At 23.5% G+C, this 22,727-nt stretch overlaps 7 protein-coding genes across 7 annotated transcripts; 4 read left to right on the forward strand and 3 right to left on the reverse strand.

Moving 5' to 3' along the window:
- Positions 1-183: 183 nt before the first annotated feature.
- Positions 184-1,146, forward strand: PVVCY_1102410 (conserved Plasmodium protein, unknown function; the record flags this gene model as incomplete). Its single annotated transcript, XM_008626136.1, has 2 exons — positions 184-965; positions 1,092-1,146. The coding sequence occupies 2 exons, from the start codon at positions 184-186 to the stop codon at positions 1,144-1,146; spliced, it is 837 nt and encodes a 278-aa protein (XP_008624358.1).
- A 137-nt stretch (positions 1,147-1,283) lies between these two features.
- Positions 1,284-2,147, reverse strand: PVVCY_1102420 (conserved Plasmodium protein, unknown function; the record flags this gene model as incomplete). Its single annotated transcript, XM_008626135.1, has 3 exons — positions 1,284-1,673; positions 1,842-1,994; positions 2,091-2,147. The coding sequence occupies 3 exons, from the start codon at positions 2,145-2,147 to the stop codon at positions 1,284-1,286; spliced, it is 600 nt and encodes a 199-aa protein (XP_008624357.1).
- Positions 2,148-3,165: 1,018 nt separating this feature from the next.
- PVVCY_1102430 (CPW-WPC family protein) lies at positions 3,166-4,809 on the forward strand (the record flags this gene model as incomplete). The annotated part of the gene is made up of 9 exons (XM_037634542.1): positions 3,166-3,250; positions 3,354-3,377; positions 3,522-3,577; positions 3,682-3,698; positions 3,953-4,080; positions 4,222-4,252; positions 4,353-4,428; positions 4,564-4,644; positions 4,768-4,809. 9 exons carry the CDS (start codon positions 3,166-3,168, stop codon positions 4,807-4,809), a joined length of 540 nt encoding a protein of 179 aa, XP_037490634.1.
- A 381-nt stretch (positions 4,810-5,190) lies between these two features.
- Positions 5,191-7,038, reverse strand: PVVCY_1102440 (conserved Plasmodium protein, unknown function; the record flags this gene model as incomplete). Its single annotated transcript, XM_008626133.1, has 1 exon — positions 5,191-7,038. The coding sequence occupies one exon, from the start codon at positions 7,036-7,038 to the stop codon at positions 5,191-5,193; it is 1,848 nt and encodes a 615-aa protein (XP_008624355.1).
- An 800-nt stretch (positions 7,039-7,838) lies between these two features.
- On the forward strand, positions 7,839-8,099 carry PVVCY_1102450 (anaphase-promoting complex subunit 11, putative; the record flags this gene model as incomplete). The annotated part of the gene is made up of 1 exon (XM_008626132.1): positions 7,839-8,099. The coding sequence occupies one exon, from the start codon at positions 7,839-7,841 to the stop codon at positions 8,097-8,099; it is 261 nt and encodes an 86-aa protein (XP_008624354.1).
- Positions 8,100-12,713: 4,614 nt separating this feature from the next.
- Positions 12,714-20,293, forward strand: PVVCY_1102460 (SNF2 helicase, putative; the record flags this gene model as incomplete). Its single annotated transcript, XM_008626131.2, has 2 exons — positions 12,714-19,860; positions 19,953-20,293. The coding sequence occupies 2 exons, from the start codon at positions 12,714-12,716 to the stop codon at positions 20,291-20,293; spliced, it is 7,488 nt and encodes a 2,495-aa protein (XP_008624353.2).
- Positions 20,294-21,725: 1,432 nt separating this feature from the next.
- PVVCY_1102470 (N-acetylglucosaminylphosphatidylinositol deacetylase, putative) lies at positions 21,726-22,642 on the reverse strand (the record flags this gene model as incomplete). The annotated part of the gene is made up of 3 exons (XM_008626130.2): positions 21,726-21,900; positions 22,010-22,077; positions 22,220-22,642. 3 exons carry the CDS (start codon positions 22,640-22,642, stop codon positions 21,726-21,728), a joined length of 666 nt encoding a protein of 221 aa, XP_008624352.2.
- Between the last annotated feature and the right edge of the window lie 85 nt (positions 22,643-22,727).

Genomic DNA, 22,727 nt, shown 5'->3' on the forward strand with positions numbered 1-22,727 from the left:
GAACTTGTCGTATGCATGGAAAAAAATATAACATGTACATATATAATAACAAAAAAAAATGAATAATAAAGAAAATATGTTAATTTTTTGTAGCATAATAGATAAATAAAAATAAAGAATTTCATGTGAATTTCTTTATATTTTATTATTATAAACTTTGATTTATTTAGCTATTTTTATTAAATGCCTAGAGGTGGACATAAGGGGGGCCTATTTCCTGTTAGTGGAATAAAATGGGGTATGCATGAACGAGTTAAAAAGAGGGGGTTATATCATAATAGGAGGGAAGATATTTTAACACCTAGATGGGGGTATAGATATGAAAATCGAAATAAAAAATATTTACCAGATGGAAGTTCTAAATCTTTTGATTATGATGTAACAAAAGCTTGGCCTCAAGAAAGAAAACAATGGAATTATTATTATACAATTAATGAAGGTAGATATATATGGCCTAGTATATGTGCATATAATCCTGATATTAAAAACTATATTTTAAATGTTTTAGAGGATAGTCAAAATCGACCATTTAGTGGAATTGGATTTGATGAAGTTCAAAATGATTATATAAAAGACCAAAGCAATAGTAATAATGATAACAGTTTAAATAATATGAACAGCAATAATAAAAATAGCTATTTGTATAAGCTAGCTACCGAATTTAATAATACTATATATCCACAAATTGAAGTAAATTTAAATAATCGATTAAAAAGAGGAAGAATTCAAAAATTATATGATATTATAAAAGAAGAAAATATATGGAAAACTACACAAAAAATAAAAACAGCGCAAACTGAAAATGTATTTCCATATGTTGACGATAATGCTACTTTAATAAGAGAATTACCACTCTCTGAAATTTTATATACAAAAAGTAATTTAAGATTAAAAGTTAGAAGACATCCAAAATGGATGAATGTCCAATTTTTAAAAAAAAAGTTAAAAATACCTTACTTGTACAGGTAATTTTGCATATTTTTTTTTTTTTGGCAATTTTGGCTATTCATAAAATTTTATTAATTTATTATTATAACATACATTTTTTCCCTACACCCTTCTTTTTTTTTTTATTTATGTACCTTTTTCAGGAGAAGAGTTTCAAGGGAAGAATTACAAAAAAAAGAACTCGGATCATTTTTTTAAAAATATACACATTGAAAAATATTAAAAACAAAAAAATATGGTCTTAAAACAGTGTATTATTCATTTTTTTTCCCTATAAACAAATTGGGGTGTATGGATATAGGAAAAAACACTTTTATAATTTATTATCTAAGAGGTTAAGAAGTTTTTGTGTTATCCTTTTCAAATGATTCTTCATCTGATTCCATATATTTCAAAAAAAGTGATGAATATGATTGATCCCCCTTTTGTTTTAATTTTTGTGTTTTATCTTTTGCTTCTTTTAATGCATTTGCTTGTTTTTCTTCTAACAATTTTGTTTTTGTTTCATTTTTTACAATTTTTTCTTTTTCTAATTTTTGAACATATAACAATAAATCTTTTAAAGGTTCAGATATAACATCAGGACAAACATTTACAATTCTTTTTTTTGTATTTGTCTTAATATATTCATAATATTCATGTAAAGGATGGTCTACATGTAGAAATGGGAATTTTATTAGCAAATCATTATCTAGCTTTAAATAGAATTCCACAATATCACTTTCCTGCAAAAAGGAATCGAATAGAAAAGATGAAAAGGGTATATTTTTCGAGTATTTGCTTTTTTCTTTATACACATATGTATATGTGTAATATTTGCCATACTCATTTATTTTTTTTTATTTCATAATTTTTAGAAATCCTATAAAGTTATTTCATTTTATATTTATTACCAAAATTGCAAATGTCGCTGTATATTCAATTATAATATGCTCTCTTAAGGTTTTCGGTAAATATTTTAGCTTCTCTGTGCTAGAAATATAGGATGAAAACATGGGTCTTTCATTTTCTCTAAGATTGTAGTAATCCAACGAAGTTTCATTGTTCTAAAGGTTGTCAAAAAGGTAAAATAAAACAGATATGCATGAATGGTATATATATATATATATATGTATATAATAGCTTATCTTTTTTTATATTACATTAAAGTCATTTAAAATCCCAGGTGGGGGCTCATTGTTGAAATATTCTCCATTCATATTAACATGGCTTGGGAAATATCTTCAATTTATAACTAAGCATTATATAAATATGGAAAAATAAAAAAAGTCAAGGAATGAAAAAAATATATTTTTTTTTATGTGCTAAAAAGTCTTTAAAAATATTATGAGATATATTTTTTTTATTAGTCATCATTTTATATATTTATTTTATCACTATCATAATTTTAATATTTTATTTCAAATATAATAAAAATAGTAATTACACTTTTTCCCTTAAATACACTTAAAAAAAAGAAAAAAAAAACAAGGTAATTGAAAATATAGGTATAAACAAAGAAGCAAACATATATAATAATTCAAGACTTATAAAAAATAGGTGAAATAACATAATCCAAATTTATATTACTTACTATGGTTTGTAAATATGGCCTAATGAACTGTTAAAATACGTTATACAATATAAATGCAAATAATTTTAGGTATTTATTGTCATCATTATTTTATCCTTCTTCTTCTTTTTTCTCTATGAGAGGGCTCATTATTTCGTTTTATTATTCTATATCATTTTACCAAAAGAAAGTTTACAACTATTTTATTTTTATACATTGCTATTTATTATTTATCTAGCCATTTATTACTTATCTAGCTATTTATTACTTATCTAGCTATTTATTTTTTTTTGGAGCTGGCTTGTACATACACACGAATGGCTATAATATTCCTCAATTTCGATCTCCCTCAAAAAAATAAATAAAGTGATATTATAATAATAATAGTGGTAGTAATGGTAATTGTGCACAAAATGAAATATTTCTCAAAAAGAGACCTTAACTTGTTCATAAAAATATTTTATGTGTATCATTTTCACATGCACATATATATATGAGTATAATTTGTTTTATCGTCCGTTTTATTTATTATTCCTGTTATTTTATATCGTTCTATCTGTCTAAATTTGTTTGATTTTCTTAGAAAACCATGCTTGGTTTTTCCTGTCTTGTTTTTGTATTTACATAGACTCTTCTACATTTTTTTGCTTAATTTTTTTATTAATATGGATAAAATTTTCTTTTATTTTTTTTTGTTTTTTTTTGGGCTTGCTAATTGTATGTTTCCATGGACAAAAAAGAGAAAGGCGGGTAAAAAGAAAACGAAAAAATACGAAAAAATATGAAAAAATATAAATTGAAAAACCAAAACAATATATGCTCACTTTCTACTTCTTTAATTTTTACCCTTTAGTGAACCAAATGATAATAATAAAAGGTTTGTCCAAAATATGCTTTTTTTTTTTTTAATATTCTTCTACACTGTTCATATTTATTATGACTATTTATGAAATTTACCTGTATTGTACATAAAAAACAAGCATAAAATGTTAGAACTTATTTTTTAAAAAAAATTTTAAAGATATGTCTAATGAGATAAAAAGGAAATCTGAATCTCTCCCAACCCAAAAGGACATTGTACTATAAACAATTTTTGTCTTTATATTTTTATTACTAATATATTTTATTTATGTTAATAAAATATTTTATTTTTTTTCTACATACAAAAATCTAAACCAAAGGCAAACCAAATACACAAGTAAAATATAAACATAAATAATTCATGATTTTTCCTTTTTTTTTTTGTGGATCCCCTTAAATGGGCATTATTGTCAATTAATATTTATGTTATTACGTGATATAGTGAAATTATTAATGATGTATAAATGTTTTGTTAGAATATTAACTTTATGGATATATAAAAATGTACAGCTATATCTACATATGAACTGATTCGTGATTATATATATGAGCACATGGCTGTTTTTTTTTGATAAAAAATTATTTTAACAGAATAGACAAAGAAGTTATAGATAATTTAAATAAAGAAATAATTAAAGAAGAGAATATAATAAAGCATAAACCCCATGTATGCTCAGAACCTTCCTATGAAAGAGATTATTCTTATTTATGCCCAGATGGTAATATCAAAATATAGAGAAACTAAGGATAATAAAAATTGAAAACTACTATTTTTACTATTAAAATAATTTCATTTTAAGCTGAAATATATAAACATATATATCATTTTTTTTTGTTTTATCTATCGATATAATATTTAGATTGGGTAAAGAACTCTAGTGACCAATGTTGGTAAGTTTATCCCATTGTTAATAAGCATTTCTATTATTTATTCAATATTATTTATACTTTTTTAAATACAAATTTGTAAACTATTAACCGAACAAAACAGGGGTATGGATTATGATGGACATTGTGAGTCCGTAAAGTATTTCCAAGATTACACTGACGACGAAAAAAAGGAATTTGTAAAATTATATAATATATATACAAATACATAAGATCATATTAACATATGCTTATTTTTATTTCTCTTCATATAAACAAAATCAACACACATATATACATGCTAATCATTATATGTTAAAATTATAAAATTATAGGAACTCAACTGTTGTGTATCATGGCCTAAATTAAAGAAGACTGTGCATAAGCAAAAGAGAGACGATACATTAAGAGGATCAGTTAGTTTAAAATATTTATTTTATACTTTAGACATAATTTTTTTTCTCTCCCAATTTATATATATAAAGAAAAAATGTAATACTTTCCTTTTTTTAAATCTAATCACCATTTTTAATTTTCAGATAAATCCAAATAACGGATTAATTGTTAAACCAAATAAGTGAATCCAACAAAATAAAAAATGACTATCTAATTATGCATTTTTTTGAATTTTTAATATTTTGCTATTATTTTATTATTGTTTTTATTTTTATGTTTGTTATTAATTTTTTTGATAAAACATATCAACATACAAATATGCACACAAACACACATTGACACATGCACGTACATACATATGTATGTGCTTAGAGCCATTTATAAAAATATATAATAACAATATGCGCATAATAATATTATTTTATCTATTTATAAAAAAGTGATAATAAAACGATACAAAAAATTTACAAAAAGTTAAAAATAAAAGATTAGACATATATTCATTTTTTTTCTAAGGTTATGAAGTTTGCATGCCAAAAGAGGGTTTAATTGAACCCCCCTTCTGGTTAGTCAAAATTTAGTTTCAAATTAATTTTTGGTTGAAATTTGAAGAATGGAACTTTGCCAGGGTTTTTCTGAACATCATATGTATCTCTATCATTTACTAGACCAAAAACAAATGTCAACATCCCTAAATCATAAATAAAATAACTTTGAAGATTTCCATATCCACTTTTTCTAATTAACGATGTTAAGGTTAAATTAAAATTTAAAGATGGATTAAGCCAATTTATTAATTTATTTGCATTACTTTGATTAGTTTCATTTTTTTTTTTTTCAAATAATTTTTTTAATGGACTTTTATTTAACTCGTTGTAATTATTCATAACAGTCTCTAATTTTTCTTCAAATTGTTTTATAAATTCATTTAAAGATTTATCAAAATTATTTGTTACACTATTTTTATTAGTTTCTTCATTTTGGTATACTAAGTTTTTGATGTCTTGTTTAAATTCTTTTAGTAGCATATTTTTAAAATATTTTATTTTATTATTTTTTTTATTTTCAATTAAATCTTTTTCATTTTCTATAGATTTATTATTTAGTATAATATTTTTAGCTTTATTTAAATAAATATCTTGTAAATTTAATAGTTGTTTTAATATTTGTTTATGTATTAGTGCTACAAATATATTTTCTAACTTTTCCATGATCACATTTTTGAGTTTAATTCCTGTTTGATTAAAAGTTAAAATATGGAAAAAAAATAATGCACCTTTTAATAATTCATTAGACAAGTATCCATAATTTTTTATAACACCTCCATTAATTATATTTTGTTCATATTCAAAATAGATCGAATCAAAATGACTTAAAGTTTTATTATATGCTTCTTCTATAGCATATATATTATATACACATTTTTGATTAAAATCAGAAAAATTTTTAAAGCTACTCATTTTTATTATTTCTTTTTCTACATTATCTATTAAAAATTTATGTTTATATACATTATTTTTTTGTATCATATTTAAATCTATTTTATTTTGTTTCATTAAATGTATATTATTTAAATTGTTGAATTTATTTTTTATTCCTGTTACAAAATTTGAAAAAATATATTGTGATGTTTTATTTTTATTATCATTAAAATCGTCTAAAAGAACAAAATATATATGAACATTTTTTTTTCTTTCATTTAAATATTTTAAAAAAAGCTCGATTTTTGGTGGAAATTTAAATGTAACAGAGTCCTTTTTCAAATCATTATTTAATCCATAGGTGTTATTAAAATTTTTATTTTCATTTTGTATTCCTTCCCATTTATCGCTTTGCAGTTTTGCTTCATTACCTGCCCCTCTATATTGTGATGTTTCATTTTTTTCAAATAAATTTTCCAATTTTATGTCATCCTTCGATAGAGGTATTATAATACTATTTGTTGTCTCAAGGATAAAATTTATTAGTCTTTCATAATTATATATTACTTTATTGCCATTATCTAATATTTCTTGATTTTCTAATAAATCCAAATTTAATACAACATTAAAATTATTATTTATATCATGTCCAAACCATAAATCAAACTTTTGTTGAAGCCCTAAATTTATGAAATTTGTATTCGAAGGAGTAGTACCATTTGATGTATCTGTGGTAGCAGGAATGTTAAATAAACTTTCTAAAAGTTTTTTTTTGTTATATCCTGAGGTTCCATAAAAAGAATAAATATATTTATTTTTTAAGTCCACATTGTTGTCTTTTGTATTATATATTTTTCTTAAATTATTCAGTTTTTCTTTATAATCTTTATTTGATAATAAATTGATGTATTCATATTTTTTTATTTTTTTCGCATATGAATTCTGTGCGCAAATGAAAACAAGGTAAAATAAAATTAGGTAAATATTTATCATTTCAAAATCGAAATAGTTTTGTTCCTCATTTGAAATAAGTACATGCTCAATCAAAAAAAAAAAAAAATAAATGTATATATTTTTAGTAACCCTTCCTGCTTAGTATCCCTTTATATTTTGCATATCTTTTGTTATCTTTAAACTTTTGCTTTATAATAGATATACACAATACATAGCTAATATTACTAATCCTGCTACTACGCGATTTTTGGCTCGCTAATTCGTAAATTACTCAATATTTATAGTCTTCTTTCTCATATCCAATTAATTTCCCCTTTTCGAAAACCTTCAAAAACCCGCAATTATGTTTACATTACTTCATAGTAATTTTATTTTGAATTTTACTATTTTTTTTTTAATTAAAAATAAAAAAATATAACGAAACGCTAGCTATTTTTTTTAAACATTTTTTTTTTTCTCAATATTTTTTTTGATGCGAAACATCGACGTTTCATCAAAAAGTAATATAGGAACATATACATACAAAATATATTTTTATTTAATTAATGTTATTATTATGATATATATTTATAATTAAAATAAATTAATAAATAACTTAAATATATAAGGATGAATAGTAGCTTGTAGCTATATATGCACATTGCAAAAAAATTCTGAACAAGCAATATATTTAAAATGTATATTTAATTATAGCTAAATTAAAAAAATATATATATTCCTTTCAGAAATGTGTAAATAGCTATATAATAAAATTAAAAAAAAAAAAAAAGTTGTATAAAATTATGGCATGTTCATGTAAAAAGTAAAAAAAAATATATAGCAAATATAATATTAATAATATGCCCAAAGTAACCGTAAAAAAAATTCATGCCGTTGCAAGATGGAAATGGATTGGATCATCAATTGATAATATATGTGCAATTTGTAATAATTCCTTAGAAAATACATGCACAATTTGTATAAGACCGGGGAATAGCTGTCCTCCAGCTTTTGGAAAATGTGGGCATCATTTTCATTTACATTGTATGGAAAAATGGATAAGACAAAACAAATTAACATGCCCATGTTGTCGAGCAGATTGGTATTACAAAACACAGTAATTATTCATATGCGAATTTAAAGGTATATGCTGCAAAAACCTTAAGCATGCCCAAATCCTATATGATGAATAATTTTTATTTGCTTATACCAAACAAGTAGCCATATCCAATCTTATATTTTTTTTAGGAATTATGGCTAGCTACAATTATACATATGTGTATACATATATGCTTAATTTTTTAAGGATACATTTTACTTAACAATTTGTAATAAAGCAAATTGCTTTAATATATATTTTTTTAAATGATACAACCTTTTCCTACATTATTTTTAATTATGATTTAAAAAAAGCAAATACATTTATTAACTTTTTTAGTAAACTCGAAATTTATCAACCTTAATTTTGTTGTTAAACAAAATATATATTAAAATGAAAAATGGGAAACCTTTTCAATAAAAATTAGTCTCATTTATTTCTTTATCTTTTTTATGTTAAGCTAACAAATATAATTTCATCTTATAAAATATGCTCTCCCCCCGAAGATTCCTTTTATTTTACAAGCCCCTTATCTACACTTGCAATATTTTGATCATGTGCTTATATTACTCGTATAATATATGTAACAATTACAAAAGGAATACATACACATATGTTGTCCAAAGCAATGAGATAAAACAATATATATATATATACATACATATGTTTAGTTTCCTTTGTTTTACTACCCCGGTTTGTAAGTTTTTCTCCTGTTTTAAGCGTGTCCAATAATATGCACGTTTTATTTTCTGCCATTTTTGTGTTATATTCCCTTGCTTGTGTGTAAAAGGGGGGAAAGACACGTGGGAGAAGGGAGGCTTATTTAATATATATATATAATGTAATAAATTAATTATATGGTAATAAGAATTATTTACAGTTTGTATCAGTATAAAATATTATGATAGGGGAAGAGTTAAAACATTAGTCTGCTTACAATGGATATATATACATACTGAAAAGGATGCGCAAAATTATGTTTAAATATGTATAAATGATTTATATGCATGAACTAGTTTGTCTATAAGTGTGTAAATATATGTATGCATAAATATATGTACATGTGGAAGGATTATTTTATCTATTATATATGTTTAAAAATAATTCATCATATTATCGTATCATGCTCTATTTTTTTCGCCATATAATTTTGGTGTACGTTTTCAGACACTTATAAGACAAATAAATACACCAAAAAATGAAAATAAAAAAAAATGAATATATAGTATACAGTATATATAATACAAAATGTATATATTAGATGCACATTTTAAGGCGTGGAATGATTATAAAAAATAAAATAATAGAAATAATAATAAAAATATATAATGTGAAATATATTTAAGTATACTAGCAATCCAAATTGTCATATTTTATGCATGATAATACAATTTATAAATCTCAAAATTTTTTTTTTGTGTGCTTATAGTGCATTCTTTATATTTTAATTTTTATATTAAATAAAATTATTAAAGTAAAAATCAAAAAAAAAATTATTATATATAAAAACACAATAAAATATACAAACAAATATACATATATTTATGAAGATCTTATAATTTTATAATTTTCTCACATAAAACGTGGAAGTTAATCATATACAAAAATCCTATAATAACATACAGTTACAGTTATTCAAAGCTTTCTTTTTTTTTTTAATTAAATACAAAAAAAAAATAGGTAAAGTAATAAATATGCTGAAGTAAATTTATATGGAAAATGGTACATGAAGGACAGTTTAATAAATGAATAGCCAAATGATCAAATAAAAAAAGATATAGCCCCTATATATATACTTATATGCTACTTAAATATTTGTATATAGCAAAGACAAAAGTTCTTTTGTTTTATTTTAAAGTGGGCTTGTATTTATTTATTTATTTTTAGGTCGTATTTGTTATTATTAATAGACATTTTTGTACAAATATATATAAATAGAATTTAAGACAAATATATTTTTTAATATTTTTTTCCAGACATTGTATTTTTGAACAATAAGCTATTAGTGTAATTTCTTTTTTTTTTTTTTTCGTAATACTTGGCTTGTTAAAAAAGAAAAAATATATTTTAAAAATATTTTTAAACTCTTTTGATCTGACCAGTATAGTTACGTATATGTATATGTGTAAAAAAAAAAAAGAAAGAAAAGAAAAAGCCCCAATACAGAGTAAAAATATTTATATTATAACAACGAATAAGGTAACTATATTTATATGAGGGCAAATAGTTATGTACATATATATGAACACATGGATACAACATAGTTACACCTCTATGTTGATCTAATCCTAGTTAAAAATTATTTTCATCACCCATATATTACTTAGTAAATCCAAACTATGCATATGCATATATATTTACATACTTGTACATAATCGCATTAACAGTGTTGTGTCAACATATTTCATATATATTTATACATACATTTAAGTTTGTATTACATGAAAAATAACACATAATATATACTGCTTTTCAAGGTATATATTATTTTCCCTTTTGCCTTTTCTCCTTTTTAGTTGCTCTCTTTATTATATTATTTTTTTTATCTGTTTCGTTGGCAAATGGTGGGTATGTAAATTGTACATATGACCAATGTGCTGTGTGATACATATATGGAAATTCCAAGTATGTTTAACTGTTTTTTTTTTTTATTTTCTGTATATTATTATTATTTATTTTTATTTATATATACATATTTGAGTGCATCGCCCCCAAAACCAAAAGGCATATATAATAATACATACAATTACTTGTTTTCTTATATGTGTTTTAATTTTTTTTTTTTTATGAGCATACATAAATGTGTTTATTGGTTACATAAGTTAAACATAAACATATTGATATAAGAGATGGCTAGTTTATTATTATTTTTTTTCTATAAAAAATAACATATAAAATATAGCGTGTCCTTTTTATATATATTTTTATTTTTTCATATACTTATTTTTTTGAGCTCCTTTTTATTCCATTTTTTTTTTTTTCACCCTTTCGTCTTTCGATCTTTTTTTTTATTGTTTATCTTTCATAATATTTATAATTTTTTTATTTAATTTTTTTTTTCTTTTTATTTACATATATACATAACCAATGTTCATTGAATTTTTGAAATAAAATTATATACATACAAACATATTGTACGTATATTAAATATATGCATAATATGTATATAGGTATTATATAATTGATAAAGATATATATGTACTATTATGATTGTATGAAACTCAAATTAATTTATATATGTAAACAGATTTATGTATCTTTGTATGCATATTATATAATACACATATATATTTTTATTTATATAAAATATGTCATACATATTCTTTTTTTTATATCAAAGAGTCATACCAAAAAGTGCTACCTATATATAGTTGAAAAAAAAATTGATATATTTGCATGTAGGTTTAACTTTTTTTTTTTTTTTCAAGTTTATGAATGGGACACAATATTTTTATTATATATATAATGTATGTGCATTTATATATGTAATGGTTCTTTCCTATTTAGCATATATATATTATTATTTACATAAGGAGATAAAAATATTTACTACTATTGTATATACATACATGCATATATATTATGTACTTAAAGATATATGAAACAAAAAATTATCATAACAATTATATGCATACATAATAATACATTAATTTAATATACATATTTATTTATTTTTATTTTTATTATTATTTATTATTTTATTATTATTATTATTATTTTATTTTTTTTTTTCAATGATATATATTTTTTTATTTATGGGGAAATTTAAAAAGTTCATTAAACATTTGTATAATGTTTTACATTATATTTAACTTACTAAGTGTACAATCTATATATTATTGTTTTTCATGGTTTTAAAACGATTTTTTTTGCTTTTTTTTTATTACCTTTATATTTATTGTATTTTTTAACAAAGTATATATATATTCCCATGTATTATTATAAGGCATCCTTTTGTTTCAATATATTATAAAGGAAAATTACATGTATATGCTAATATATATACATGCTCATTCACTATTACTAATGTATATACTTGTAAAGTATATATAATACATGGATACATATATTTATTTACATTTATGCTTTATTTTTTCTGTATGTATATATAAATGCACATGCTAATATATACATGTATATTTGCTTATACATATATACGTGCATATGCATTATGCTTTTCCATATCCTTAAGTTAGCAACATAGCATTTTACTTATATTGTATGTATATATGTATGGCATATGTGTGATTATATTTATATAACAATTTGAGACCTGTTGATTCATTTTAATGTATGGCTAGATTATTTATATATTCCCAACACAATATATCTAATAATTTGTCATTTATTTGTGCTTTGCCATATATACACTTATATGTGGTATAGCCTAGAAATTTGCGCGGTTTGACTTTAAGGGAAGTTTGCAAAAATTGAAGTAATAGCAAAGTAACCAAATAGAGACTACGAGTACAAAGTGAGTGTCAAGTAAGAGTGACTGACGAGAAATGCTATACGCAGCACATAAAAAAGGTATATAGCATTTATGTTTTAAGTATATATTAGTATATGAATAAAGATACCAGCAAATATATATATATGTATATATATATATGTATATATATATACTGCTGTTAAAATGAGAATACGAAAAACATGGTGTACATTGTGCCGTGAAAATTTCGAAGACGGGGATGAATGTATTTGCTGTAAACAATGTAAAAAGAAATTTCATAGAGAATGTTTACAAGCAGAGGGCTTGATAGATATTGAACAATTAAGAGACATAAAAAATTATATATGCTATCAATGCATGAATGAAGATGATGATATTCCCGAAAATGAAGATAGATGTAAAATATGTCGTGAAAAATCGTCAAATTTAATTTTATTATTATGTGATGGATGCCCAAATAGTTATCATGTTAGTTGCTTAGGATTACAAGCAGAACCTGAGTCTGAAAAATGGTATTGTCCAGTTTGTAAACCTGAAGAACATAAAAATTTAGATGTACGACGAATGAGAAAAGGTTTTGCAATAGATAATATGAATGGCGATCATGTAAATTCCTCAAGTTGTTATGTATGCCAAAGACCTGGTAAATTATTAGGATGTGATTTTTGTCCAAATTCTTTTCATCCTACATGTTTGCCAGATTTAGATTTTGATAATATATCAGATCAATGGGAATGTCCATGTTGTAAAAATGAAGATCCATTACTAAATCAAGGACATAAAAGATGGACGAAAAATGAAATACAAGAAATTATGAAAAAAAGGCAAAAAGAATTAAATTTTTGGAGATCTAAAATTATAAAATATAGAAATAGATTTTTATTAGCACATCGAAAAGATTTACAACCATTTGTAAATCCAAAAGTTTTTGCAAATTTAACAAAAACATTTAAAAATGATTTTTATGCTGCAAAATGTAATACAAATAAAAAAGGAGGGAAAGGTGATTCTGGAAAAGGAACAAAAATAACATCTATTAGTAGTAATTCCTCAAATAGTGGGAAAAAATCCCTTAATTTAGATTCAAAAGAATTTGATGAATATATATCATCATTAGAAGAAGAAGCAAATAAAAATGCAAGTAAATTTATAGAATCTGTTTTTCTTAGTGTTTATCAGCCTAATGGTAAAAAAATAGAAAGACGACCTCTTGTAGATAATGTACAATTAAAACCTCATCAAGAAGATGGAGTTGAATGGTTATTAAAATCATTTTTAACTGGCGGTGCTATATTAGCAGATGAAATGGGATTAGGTAAAACTATACAAACTTTATGTTTTTTATCTTATTTAAAATGTAATAAAATAGATGGTCCTAATTTAATTGTTGTTCCATTATCTACTGTTGGTAATTGGCTTCGAGAAATTCATAGATTTACTCCACATCTAACATGTATAAAAATATGTGGTTCTAAAAATGAAAGAACCCATGCTAAAGAAGACAGATTAGCAGAAAAGGGATTATATGATTTATATGTAACTACATATGAAACTGTTAAAAATGAAGAAGAATTTTTTGTAGAAACAATACCAAAATGGCAATGTATTGTTTTAGATGAAGCACATCGAATCAAAAATCAAGGAGGTGCAATTAGACACTCTATGGACAGAGTTGTAGGAAATATGAGATTACTACTTACTGGTACACCACTTCAAAACAATTCAGCCGAATTATTTACATTGATTAATTTTATGTTTCCCGATATTTTTAAAAATTCTGAAATAATTGAACAAGCTTTTATGAATACACCAATGGGAGGAAATAATCAAAATAATTCCAATTCAAATACAAACAATAATAATGGTAATAATAGTGGAAATAGTAATAATTATAAATTAAATATAGGCAACATAGATTTAAAGTCATCTATTAAAGAAGAAGATTTAAAAGCAATTCGATGTTTATTAGATAAAATTATGTTACGAAGGTTAAAAGAACAAGCTATAACATTACCTCGAAAAATATTTCATGATGTATGGCTACCATTAGGTAGTTTATCAGCACATTGGTATAAAAGATTATTAGATATAAGATCAATGGTTGAAGAAAAAGTTAGTGTAAAAAAATTATTAGGGCTAGTTATAAAAATGAGAATAATTTGTGGACATCCAAAAGGAATTGTTAGTAGACCATCACAAATGGAAAAGTTATTTGCATTTTTTGAAGAAGAGAGTGAAGAAATAAAAGAAGAAGTAAAAAAAGATGCAATAAAATTAAAAAATATATCAGGAGAGGAACATATAGAATCCTCATCTAAATTGATTTTTATTGATAAATTATTATGTCAATTACATTATGAAAATTGTAAATATGTTAAAAATTATGCAGCTAATTTTGATAAGCATAAAAAAGAAGTTGCTATATATCATTACCATAAAATGCAAGAACAAAATCAATCCCAGAAAAAAAAAAGAGAGCATAGTGGTAAATTTAAAAAAAATGAAGCATTAGAAAATTCACCATTATTTATGGAAATATATAATAAAGGAAAATTAGAATTAAAACCAACATCTAATGATGAAGATAAGTTAAAAAGTTTTATGCATACTGTTTCAATTGATAATGAATGTCCATATAAAAAAAAAAGATGTATATATGATAAAATAAAAGAAATGATTAAAAATAAAAATAATGCTAAATTTAATCAAAATAATTTATATTCTGTTAAAAATCCTTCCAAAGATTTCTCCGAATTTCATTATAAAGAAAATAATGAAAATGAAAACAAAACATTTGATGATGAAGATGAAGAAGAAGAGGAGGAGGAAGAGGAGGAAACTGAAGATGACGAGTACAATTATGGTGATAAAAATAAGGGCACCAAAAAAAATAAAAAAAAAAATCTAAAGCAAGTATTTCCTGACGAGGACAGTAATGATGGAAGTAATGAAAATGGCACTGATGCAGAGAAGGAAGAGAAAGAGGAAAACGAAGAACAAGATGAAAAAGAAGAAAAGGAGGAAAAAGAAGAAAAAAATGAGCAAGATGAATCAGGTGAAAAAAATAGCAACACAGGCATAAACAGCAAAAATATTGTCACCTTAGGAAAAAATTGTAAAATTATAAATATAAAAGAATTTTTTAAAAGCGAAAAAGAGAGTACTAATACTGAAGGAAAAACAAATGAAAACTCCACACAAATATCTAATAAAGAAAACTTAGAAAAAATAGATGCAGATTATATTAAAAAAGAATATGAAGGTGATACAATAAGTACAATGCATTTAAATAAAAGTGATACGGAAGAAAAAATGATGCAAGTATCTGAAACAAAAGATGAAAATAATTCAAAGTTAGAAAAAAATGAAGAAACAGAAGAAAATAATAATATAGTTAATGTAAAAAAAGAAGTAACTATTCAACTTCCTTTTACAAGATCAAATTCGAATAACGAAGAAGGGGAAAATAGTCCCAAATCAGAACCTAAAATGCATAAAGTTTTAATCTTTACTCAATTTCAATTAGTATTAGATGAATTAGAAGAATATTGTAAATATAGATGTTGGAAATATATGAGATTAGATGGGTCTACTAATAAATTAATTAGAGAGTTAGATATTAGAGAATTTAATTTATCTGATAGTATTTATTTTATATATTTAATTAGTACTAGAGCAGGTGGATTAGGTATTAACCTAACGGCTGCAAATCATGTTATTATGTATGATGAGGATTGGAATCCATTTATAGATTTACAAGCTATTGATAGAGCACATCGTATAGGACAAAAAAGAGAAGTAAATGTTTGGAAGTTAATGACGGAATGGACGGTCGAAGAAAGAATGGCTTTTAGGAGAGAGCAAAAATTAAAATTAGATAAGTTAGTGGTTCAAACACAAGAAGATGAAGATATGTTAGATAACTTTGAAGAAAAATTATCTTCTGATGAAATTCGAAAATTAATGTTACATGGTAAAGCTGCAATACAAAATATGGATGTTGAAGAAACTCTTGATTTACCACTTGAATTTTTTATAGAAAGAGGTCGAAGGAAGTTGCCAATTATTAATGGTATTGATTTAGAAAAAGAAGAAAAAAATACAATCGAGCAAGAAATAAAAAATATAAAAGAAGATAGAGATCAACTTAATTCAAATGATGAAGATAATATATATGTACAAAAAGGAAATTATATTAGTGATGATGAGGGAAGAGATAATAATTATGATGAAAATGGAATTGACATTGATGAAGTAATGCTTGATGAAGCAGAAGAATTACTTGATCAAGGTCCTAATAATAATGGATCAGGTTCTTTTTATGAAGATGGTAATAATGATAATAATACAGATGCAGTTAAACGTGATAAAGAACCACATGGAAGTAATAATTCAGGTATCGGATTAACATCACAATATTCTTCAAATAATAATGGAGGTGATTCTACTTTATGGAGATCTGTTAGAGAAAGAAAAAAACCACAAAATATGTATACCCCTGAATATTGGGGACGAAAACAAGAAGTAAAACAAATTAAACATGAATATAGATGTTTTATATGTAATAATACAAAAAATTATAAAACTACAGTAAAAGATAGAAATAATAATGATATAGAAATAGATTATGGTGATATGATAAATTGTTTTAGATGTCCTAAAACATATCATAAATTATGTGAAGGTATAAAAGATGAAGTAGTTAAAAAAACATGGACATGTAGTTGGCATGAATGTTGTTTATGTTTTAGAAAATCATCTCAATGTGGTAATTTATTAATACATTGTGCTACTTGTCCTACTAGTTTTTGTTATAGTTGTTTCCCTCCAGATTATATACGATATTATGTTGGTGAAGAATATTATCACAACTTAAGACAAAGGGGTGTTAATTTTAATGCACAAAATTGGGTATGTTTCTTATGCTCTAAATGTAAAGCCGTTGAAGAGCAAAAGAAACGAAGAAAAATGACCAAAGAAGAAAGAGAAAATGAAAAACAATTACAAAAGGAATTAAGAAGTCAATTACATGATAGTAAACAAGAAGAAATTGAAACAAAAAAAAGAAAAAGAGCACAACAATTAGAAAGAGATAAATTTATTATTGAAAATAGAAAACGTATTGATGCGTTAGATAAAAAATATGAAATGCAATTAAGAAGTGCATATGAAAATTTATTCCCTCCAAAATTTATTAAAGAATTAATTAACCGAATTGAACAAGCCAAACTATTAAAACAAAAAAGTGGTACAGGTCAAGATGAAGAAAATAATACATCTAAAGAATTATCAAAGAATCAAAATTCAAAAGATTCTGATAATAATACACCTAAAGATTCAACAAATAAAAAAAAATCAACAACATTTTTACATACTAAGTTGCCAAATAAAATGTTAGTTTTATGTGAAAATTGTAAATTACCATGTCATGCAAATTATAAATATCCAGGAAATTGTTGTTATCCTTTAGAGCTTGATAAATCTTATTTTTATGCAAACTCATCATTTAATCCGTCAACAAATAATAAGGATAATAAAAATGGGAATACAGGAGATGGTAATACAGGATGTGCTGATGGTTCTGGCTTTGGGCAATACCCATGTTCCTCAACCTCATCAATGGATAAAAAAAATTCAGCAAAAAAAAATATGACTAAAGATGGTGATAATAGCAATATGAACCAAAATAATAATCAAGTAAAAGAAGAGGAAGAAGAAGATGGTACTGAAAAAAAAATAAATTATAATTCACAAAATAATGAAAAAGAAATGAATACAACTGGTCAATCAAATTATAATAATGATGAAAATCCAACAAATAGTAGTCGAAAAAATTTCGATGAAAATAATAATGAAGATAAAAATGAAAATGAACAAGGAGATTCACCAAATAATAATAATCAAGATAATAATGGGAAAGCAAAAACAAGAAGATTTTTAAGAGCTGTTTGTTCAAAATGTGGAACTGTTCAACTTGGTAAGTTAGCTCATTTTAGAAAACATTGTGATAAATTAACAGAAGAAGAAAAAAAAGAATATGAAGATAAGAGAGAAAAATTAAAACATCTAATCGAATTACTTAATACAAAAAGTATACCTGATGAATATACAGAAGAAGAATATAAAAATATGTCTATCTTTAAATTTAAAGGTTTATATAGTACCTTTCAAGATAAAGCAGATAATATTTTAGAGGATTGTATTCGTGAAATGAAATGGGATATGCTTATATCTACTAAAAAAAAAACACTTAAAAAAGAAAAAGAAAATAAAAAAAATAATAATAACAATAATAATAATAATGGAGGTAATGGAGGAATGGGTAATAGTAGTGGCAACAGTAGTGGTAAAGGAAAAGGTGGTGGCGGAAAAGATGGAATGAAAAAAGGAGGAAGTAATACAAATTCATCTGCTAAATCAAATTTAGCACATTTGTTATATAAAAATGCATTAATAAATTCATTAAATAAAGAAGGAAAAGAATTTATTGAAATTATTAGTGATAATATGACTGACGAGATGAAAGAATTACTAAGTCGTGAATTATCATCTATGAAAGGGAAGAGAAAAAAAGTTATAAATAAAAATACATTAAAAACTAAAAAAGCTAAAGGAAGTGGTGAATGTGATGAAGGAAATAATAATACAATAGAAGATGGAATAATGAATAGACATAATAATAATGACAAATTTAATGAATTAAAAAAAATAAGTTCAAACAATAATTTAAATATGTATCATGATAAATTAAATAAAGATAAATCAAATGAACATTTTACATTAGATTCTTTTAATGATGAATTTTTACATAAAGCTAAAGAATTTTTAAGGATAACAAAAAAAAAAATAATTAATAATGGATTTTCTGAATCACCAAATATAGCAAATGTATTAAATGTAGGAGATAAAAATAATAATATGGATATTGAAAAATCAATTATTCAAAATTATATAAAAAAAATGAAAAATTCATTAAAAAATAATCAACCTAATCCTAAAATTATGACAGAACAAAATTTTAATAAACATCATCGTATGAGTAGTTATGATCATAATAGATCAAGTTCAAACTCACGAATAGATATGTATAAAAATAATTTAGATAGAAATAATAAATATAATATTCAACCATCTCATAGTAATTATCGAATTAATAGAGGCGGTAGTGGAGACCGTATCAAAATAGGCGGTCTTGTAAATGAACATAATAATAATAATAACAGAATATTTACTCCTAAATCTGCTGTACCAAATAAAAACTATCACTACCCAGACATAAACGATTTTAATGTTGACATTTTCAATATAGACAAGAATGTTAAGCACAAAGGTAAGCAACTTATTACAAAATAAGAAGTAAAAAGTAAAACACTACTTCCAAATAAATGGTATTCATTTTTTTATTTATTTCTCTCTTTGCAGATGACTCGGGGGAATATGACATAAAAAAAATAACAAGCCTCTCAGAAAATACGGGAACAAATAAAGTACACGAATATATACTATATAGAAAAAAAAAAAGTAACAGTAATAGTAGAAATCATCATGGGTATGATGAAGACAACAACTCTAATTTCAATGCCATAGGAAGAATGGGTAGTGGGCATAAAAGAGATGATGTTGGCATGATGAATAAAAATGGAAAAATAAATATGGACAACCAAATGAATTTAAAGAGACCTTCAAATTCAGCTAATGATAGAATGAAACAGTTAAATCTGAATGATGTCAAAAGCTTTTTAATAAATGCTGAAAGGAATTAAAATTGACGTATTATAATGTTACTTTTTTTTTGAATTTTTTAATTTGATAAAAACCTGGCAATAAAACGTATCTCTACACATGTCAACAATTTGAGGTTTCGAGCTGCAAAATAAAAGTTAGGATATGCAAATAAACAAGTTGACTCGTGTACACAATCCGTGATATATACAAAATGTCTAATATATGAATTTTTCAAACTTATATATATTTTGAATAAACATTGTCAAAGAGATACAACAAAATGTGAGGATATGTATTATGCACACAGAGTTAGGGTATAATATAAATATTTCAAATACAAAATAAACCCGAAAATATTTTAATATTTTTTTTTTTTTATTTTAAAGGTATGTATTAAAAATTTGTTCATACCAAAGTTTTATTCAAAAAAAAAAAAATAAACAAAAATTTTAATATGAATGTTTTCCTACTCCCATCAAAAGTATATTTAAAGAAATTTTAAAAACAGAAATATCCCGAATTACCATCACTTCCGTGTTATATTTATTTCTTTTAATTTTAATAAAGAATAATATATTACATATGTTATACTATATAATGTATTAAAATATGTAACTACCCAAGTAATTCCCACTATTATATATATATACAAGTAAAAAGCCTATTAATGAGACTTATTAATTATTTATATTTATTCCATATTTATAACAAATAGAACGTTCTTATTTTTAATACACATTTAAAATGACTACAAAAATGTATATATGTATATATAGCAATGTTTTAAAAATGATTTTTTTATTTTTTTTTATGATTTTTTATAAATATGTTTATTATTGTCATTTTTTTTTTTCGTTTTAAAGATAATAATAACCTCCCTTTTTTTTTTAATACCTTATATATATTATATTATATATGGGGGAATTTAGAATATTTTCTTATATACATAGTGTTATATGTTTTTGTTTGATTTAAAGTGATGATATTTTATTAAATATCAATTTTGCATAGTTTTTAAATAAATAGGAATAAATAATAAAAAAAAAATGAAAAACTTAATACTAAAATACTTATAATTTTTATTTTATTATACAAATTTTACAACATATTTAAAGTTTAAAAAGGAGAAAAAATTTTAAGTATCTTCATACAAGACATAAGTATTATAATAGGCATATCTACAAAAAAAAAAAAAAAAAAATGTCGTAAGAAATAGACATGCTAATGTCATTCTTTTTGTAATATTTTCTTTTTACTGAGAAAAGAGGCAAAATAAAACTCGATAGAAAACAAACTGTGATCTGTATAAGAACATTAATCTAAAGGAGAGAAAAAAAGATGAATATTTAATTTTGTCTATATAAAAAGAAAAATTAATATATATTTTCCTCACCTTAATAACGAAATAGGGTTGAATGATACCGATAAAAGGCTGACAATAATAAATTAAAAAATATTAAATATAATTTTTTATGGTACATAGAGAGATAGACATGTGCATACACACACACACACAGTTTTTACATAGATATGGTGATACCTTTTATGGAAAATGAAGGGTAAAGATAGTATCCCCAAATATTTTTGTATTAAATTAGTTGAGCATAGGGAAAACAATTGTATTGTCTTTGATTTGGCCAATATCCTGAAAGAAAAAAATATATACTCCCCAAAAATATAATATTCATAATAAAAGAATGTTGTAACTTTTCTAAATTAGCATAAACATAATATAAAATAATTTGTTGTATTACTGTGCGCCTTTGTAAACACTTATATGATTTGGATGGCCTGAAACCCCATAATCATCAAATGTTAAAACCTGAAAAAAAAAAAAAAATTTGTCTGCTGTTATATCCATTAGCTAGCTAGCTAGCCAAATATAGCCAAATTTGATATACTAAAAAAAAATAATTTGGGTATGTCATAATAATTAAATATTGAGTTGTTAAAACAAGACGTACCTTTTTTATATTACGCTTAGAACAAAATTTTGATATAACTTTAGAAATATATTGTTCATTCCATGAATCCCAACCATCTTGTAAATTTGGATCGTCCATTATTTTATAATTATCAGGATGGCCTCCTAAATATGACCAAACTTTAATAAATTCTTTTTCTCTTATTTTTCCGATACCATAATAATTACCATTAGAAAGGGATAAAATAAAAATTTCTGTTTTATCTTTATTATTAAATAACAATTTTAAGGTTGGTAAGAAAAACATAACTTCATCATCTGGATGAGCAACAACTATACAAATATTTTCTTCTTTAAATAAGTTTGTCACATTATTTTTCTTAGCATTTAAATAATAATGTATTACTCCATAGCCTACCCCTACCACCAATAAGGCTATACTTTCAACCATGAAATTATTCATATTTCCTTATATTAATAAGTAAGCACATTTTGCAGGTACAAAATAAAATACAGGAATAATGTGTATAATTTTGTTGGAATTATAT

The sequence above is a fragment of the Plasmodium vinckei genome, assembly GCF_900681995.1.
Source record: "Plasmodium vinckei vinckei genome assembly, chromosome: PVVCY_11".
NCBI lineage: Eukaryota > Apicomplexa > Aconoidasida > Haemosporida > Plasmodiidae > Plasmodium > Plasmodium vinckei.